Source organism: Myotis davidii, unplaced genomic scaffold, assembly GCF_000327345.1.
Source record: "Myotis davidii unplaced genomic scaffold, ASM32734v1 scaffold309, whole genome shotgun sequence".
NCBI classification, from domain to species: Eukaryota; Metazoa; Chordata; class Mammalia; order Chiroptera; family Vespertilionidae; genus Myotis; species Myotis davidii.
Genome location: NW_006383013.1, coordinates 1529513 through 1534828, shown reverse-complemented (window position 1 = coordinate 1534828; position 5316 = coordinate 1529513). Strand labels below are relative to the sequence as shown.

General features: G+C 52.9%; 1 protein-coding gene across 1 annotated transcript; it reads right to left on the bottom strand.

The window, feature by feature from the left end:
- Positions 1 to 959: 959 nt before the first annotated feature.
- Positions 960 to 4806, bottom strand: FOS (FBJ murine osteosarcoma viral oncogene homolog). Its single transcript, XM_006778797.2, has 4 exons — positions 4485 to 4806; positions 3452 to 3703; positions 2918 to 3025; positions 960 to 2789 (listed from the first exon to the last, which is right to left on the bottom strand). Exons 1-4 carry the CDS (start codon positions 4623 to 4625, stop codon positions 2148 to 2150), a joined length of 1143 nt encoding a protein of 380 aa, XP_006778860.1. The 5' UTR covers positions 4626 to 4806; the 3' UTR covers positions 960 to 2147.
- Between the last annotated feature and the right edge of the window lie 510 nt (positions 4807 to 5316).

Sequence of the window (5316 nt, the reverse complement as noted above, 5' to 3'; positions counted from 1 at the left end):
GTAACCACCCAGAGATTTTCATTATCGCCAAAGCATTAGAAGGCTGGCACCGAAGCTGCTCTGCGCCCAGCATGTGTGCAAACATGGTCCCTGGCTTCCAAGCTGGTGCCGACAGGACACCTGAGCGCCGGGGAGGAAGGGCACCGCCTGCGTTCTTTGTGCTGTGCCTGTGCGTGTAAGTGCCCCATTACCAGAGGTGTCCCAGACAAAGGTCATGTTCTTCTTTAAGATGATAAACTTCTAGGCTAAAGCTTATTCAGAGTCATGCTGACTTCTCATTAAGCTGTTATGTAACTTTTATTTGCCAAATGATCAACCATTATTTGTACAGTTTGCGATCGCTTTCAAATACTCAGAGCCAACTTTTCTTCCCCCAGTGTAAACTGGCAGGCATATGGTGTTAAAGAAATTTTTAAAGTACAATGGATTTATTACTAAGGGGCAGGGCAACAACCTCCTTTCTTTCTGAGAAGGAAAATAACCCAACTAAATCCATGTACGTTAGAGTTAAGGATGGAAAAGGTCGTGGGGCAGGGGGTGGGGGTGGTTCTAACCAAATGAAAAAACATTTTTTTAACCAAGTATTAAGAGAGAGTTCAGCCTGACCTGTATGTCTCAGTGGTTGAGCGTAGACCCACGAACCAGGAGGTCACAGTTTCATTCCCAGTCAGGGCTCATGCCCCAGTTGCAGACTCAATCCCCAGAAGGGGGCATGCAAGAGGCAGGCGATTCTTATCATTGATGTTTCTATCCCTCTCTCCCTCTCCCTTCCTCTCTCTGAAATCAAGTGTCCGGCAGTAGTTCAGCCTGGTCGACAGGATAATGAGTGAGGATGATTCCAATCCCAATAGCGAGACATTGAGGAAGTCATTCATTCTAACCATTCTTCAGTTAGCTCACCTTAAAAGTGGAGGTAACCCTTCACATGATGGTGTTGGATTAAAAAGTCAAAGTAGTTCGTGCAGAGCTGAATTTTATTTGTTAAAAGGGTTCCTTGAAAATCAAGACATTTAAATTTAATATTAGCATAACTAGATTTAAATATTCATCCCTTTGACTTTCAAAACAGAAAAAGAAGCAGGAAGACATGTACTCACAAAAGCTATCTCAGAGCAGATTCCCACCCTCAGAAGCTATAGGTAGAGAATCCTAGTAGTGCACTGTGAAGACTTCTGGTATTTATAACATATTCCAGCAACAGCTCTAGTGTTTCCTTCTCTTCTTTGATAAGAGATCAAACAAAGGGGTGCGTCCCCCTCCAGAAGCTACCCTTCTTGACAAGCTGGTCTCCGATACCTTTCAGAATCTTACCAAACTTCCAAAATGAACAGAGCACAGGGTTGGTCGCATTCCACTTAAATGCTTTTATTGACAATGTCTTTGAACAATAAGCAAACGATGCTTAAATTTTTCATTCAAATTCACTTTCCACATGTCAAAAGACCTCAAGGTAGAAAAAAATAAAATAAAAATATAAATATCTGAGAATCCATCTTAATAAATAAATTAAAAACACAATAAAACGTTTTCATGGAAAACTGTTAATGTCAGAACAATCATTCCACCTCAACAATGCATGATCAGTAACATTACAATGAACATTGATGTTGAAGAAAAACTACAGTACATAGATATCGCTATTTAACTTCTATCTACTAGAAAATAAAGTCCTATCTTTTCTTAGTTTAATATTGGTCATTGCTAATCAGAACACACTATTGCCAGGAACACAGTAGTTATTGTTAAAATCAGCTGCACTAGATACAATTTGAAAATATCCAGCACCAGGTTAATTCCAATAACGAACCCAATAGATTAGTTAATGCTATGAGAAGACTAAAGAGAAAAAGAGACACAGACCCAGGCCTGGCCCCACATGCTACTAACTACCAGCTCTCAGATGTGTCACTGGGAACAATACACACGCCATGCGTTTTGCTACATCTCCGAAAGAGGTAAAGACTTGAGTCCACCCGTGGATGCTTTCAAGTCCTCTGAGGCCCACAGCCTGGTGTGTTTCACGCACAGAAAAGGTCCTCCCTAGGTCTACGGGAACCCTCGAGGGAAGATGTGTTTCTCCTCTCTGTAATGCAGCAGCTCAGGACAGCGGCACTGGTGTGTGCCCGCTGCCTCCCTGCCTTGCCCGCTCACAGGGCCAGCAGCGTGGGTGAGCTGAGCGAATCAGAGGAGGGCTCGTTGCTGCTGCTGCCCTTACGGTGGGCAGCCGCACAGCTGGGAAAGGAGTCAGCCTCGGGGTAGGTGAAGACAAAGGAAGACGTGTAAGTAGTGCAGCTGGGAGTACAGGTGACCACCGGGGTGCACAGGGGCTCCAGCTCTGTGGCCATGGGCCCCAGCCCCAGGGAGCCACCGTGCAGGGGCTCCCAGTCTGCTGCATAGAAGGAACCAGACATGTCCATGTCTGGCACAGAGCGGGAGGTCTCAGAGCCGCTGGGCCTGGAGGATGCTGGGAACAGGAAGTCATCAAAGGGCTCAGCCTTCAGCTCCACGCCACGCATGTTTTTGATGGGCTCCACTGCAGGCTTGGGCTCGGGGTCGTTGAGGAGGGGCAAGGCGAAGGCCTCCTCGGACTCAGAGGTGGCAGCCTCAGGCAGGCCTCCACCCAGATCAAGGGAAGCCACAGACATCTCTTCTGGGAAGCCCAGGCCGTCGGGCATCTTGCAGGCCGGTCGGTGAGCGGCCAGGATGAACTCCAGTTTCTCCTTCTCCTTCAGCAGGTTGGCAATCTCAGTCTGCAGAGCAGACTTCTCGTCTTCTAGTTGGTCTGTCTCCTGTACACAGCGGGATAAAGCAACGCATGAGACACGGTCTTGCTCAAGGACACTGCTCCTCGATGCCCAATTGTTCTCCAACTTTCCCCTTAAGTTTTGACAAGGAGCAACCCATGAAATCTACCTACCGCTTGGAGTGTGTCCGTCAGCTCCCTCCTCCGATTCCGGCATTTGGCTGCAGCCATCTTATTCCTTTCCCTTCGGATTCGCCTTTTCTCCTCTTCTTCTGGGGACAACTGGAAGGAAAAAAAGACCAGCAGTCAGTAACAGCGTCTGCCATGAGCTCCATTCACCTGCCCCAGTGGAACTGGCTCCTGCCACTTCCCAGCTTCCTGACACCTCTGTCTGCGAAGCCAAGTCTTTCTAACCTGCGGCTGCGGGCTGGCTGTGACTTGCATTTCAAATAAGATGCTCAGCAAGAGAATGAAGAAAAGCCCAGTGTAAAAGCATGAGATAGGGACCCCTTAGGGAAGGAACTGTTAGGGTCCTCCTGGGGGTGTGACTATCAAGAGCCAGACTCCAGATGGAGTGGGCTTGGGGCCAGAGTTCCCCGTTCAGGATGGGTAGTCAGTTCCTTCATTGACTTCCCCCATCTACACCAGTGCGGGGCCCTCCCCCCAGTCCCTACCCCTAAAACACAGAGAAGGTGCGGAAGGACTCACCTGTTCCACCTTGCCCCTCCTGCCAATGCTCTGAGTTCTGCCTCCTGTCATGGTCTTCATGACTCCAGCCCTGGAGTAAGCCCCCGCCGAGGCGGCGGGGACCCCGTAGGGGTGGGGGCCTCTGGTCTGGGAGGGGGCCACCGAGGAGACTAGGGTGGGCTGCACCAGCCACTGCAGGTCCGGGCTGGTCGAGATGGCAGTCACAGTTGGGATGAAGTTGGCACTGGAGGACGCCAGATCCGTGCAAAAGTCCTAGAACAAAACAGGAAGGAGAAGCTGACGTGAGCGAGCGGGCTCGGGACGCAGGTGAGGTGAGTTTCCCAGTGCCGCACGCAGCAGGGAGAGAGAGGGAAGAGACATGGTTCTGCCCGGGACTGCTCATGTCTTCTTATATTCCCCTCATCCTGGATGAAAGGTCTTCCCCTTTCCGCCAAGAATTCCGGGGCGCAGCGCAGTGCCTTTCTCCTACATCCCGCTGCTGCGTTCCCGTTATCCCTTCAGCATCACTGGCTTGAAAGGGGGTTTGTTATAAATATCCCTGACGTCTGTGCTGACGCAAGCGCCGCTCCGGAGTCTCCTGAATGAACTCGCTTTTTATCAATGAAACTGCCTTACACACCCGCCTGCTGCGCCCTCCTTCCCCGTCGCTGCTTCAGGCTGGGAGCGGAGGGGGGTTGCCGCTTTTTGCCGCCTCCCTGGAGGAGTCAGGCTCTAGTTAGCCAGTCTTTGCTTGGGACAGGTTTGCCCCAACTGGTACCAGAGACCAGTCAGAGAGCGCGGCCGGGGGCGGATCAGAAAGAGCCTGCCGCGGGAAAGGAGAACCAATTCTAACTTGACAAGCGCGTGTGCGCTCCCAACAAGTCTAGGGCTCCCAAAATAGGGCTGCTCCAGCCGGGGCAGCCTCCCTCCCGGCCCAAGAGGAGTCCCCGACTCAAGAGGAGTCCCCTACTCATCTTACTCCGCTTCCCGTCCGGTGTCTCCTCCCCGGTGACCCCGAATCCCCGTCCCCGCGGTGGCGCGGAGCCAGCCTTACCTGCGCATTGACAGGGGAGCCCATGCTGGAGAAGGAGTCGGCCGGTGAGTGGTAGTAAGAGAGACTGTCCCCGGCCGGGGAGGCGCTGCTACAGCGGGACGAGGACGCCTCGTAGTCCGTATTGAAGCCTGAGAACATCATGGTCGCGGGTAGGCAAAGCCGAGGCGAAGGGCTAGGCAGGGATAGAGGCAGGTTAGCAGCTTTGGGGCAGAGCTGGGTGGGAGCGCGGTCACTGCTCTCTTGCTGCGCCGCCGCCGGCTCTGTCTCCACTCCTGGGCTGCTCGCTGCAGATGCGGTTGGAGTACGAGGAGCCGCAGCATTTTATGAATGAGTCAATGACGTCACAGCGCAACCATTGCCGCCCTGGAGGGGTGGCGCCAGAGCCCGAACCTCTCCGCGGCCTCCTGGTTGCCCCTGCCGCTCTCGCAGCTCCCTTTCCGGTCCCCGGTCTGGTTGCGTTTCCTCGTTTTATGATTATTTAGCAATCTGGGTGCTGGGGGTCCCTTAGACCCCCCTAGGATGAGGGACTGCAGGGATGGCTCCCCCCACGACAGCAGGGACCGGCCGTGGAAACCTGCTGACGCAGATGTCCTAATATGGACATCCTGTGAAAAGGGAGGAGGGATTGACGGGAACTGCTCGCCGGCTGCAGCCAACAACTGGGGTGCAGCGCGGGGGGAGGCGGGAGCTGCAGCCGGGGGAGGGGAGGCGGGAAAGGCACAATACGAGCAAAGAACATTCGTCCTGGTTCTAGGCGAACCCTTGTTCCCGCCGTAGGGGGTGGGGTGGGGACGCCTTTTCACCCGTATACAGTAACCAAGGGGCAGTTCTG

What these genes read in the sequence shown, in the direction of transcription:
- FOS (XM_006778797.2), bottom strand. Translation starts at nt 4,625, where the DNA reads ATGATGTTCTCAGGCTTCAATACGGACTACGAGGCGTCCTCGTCCCGC. An exon ending in GCTCCCCTGTCAATGCGCAG is followed by an intron (nt 3,704 to 4,484) that starts GTAAGGCTGGCT and finishes GTTTTGTTCTAG; the next exon opens with GACTTTTGCACGGATCTGGC. An exon ending in TGACGGACACACTCCAAGCG is followed by an intron (nt 2,790 to 2,917) that starts GTAGGTAGATTT and finishes CGCTGTGTACAG; the next exon opens with GAGACAGACCAACTAGAAGA.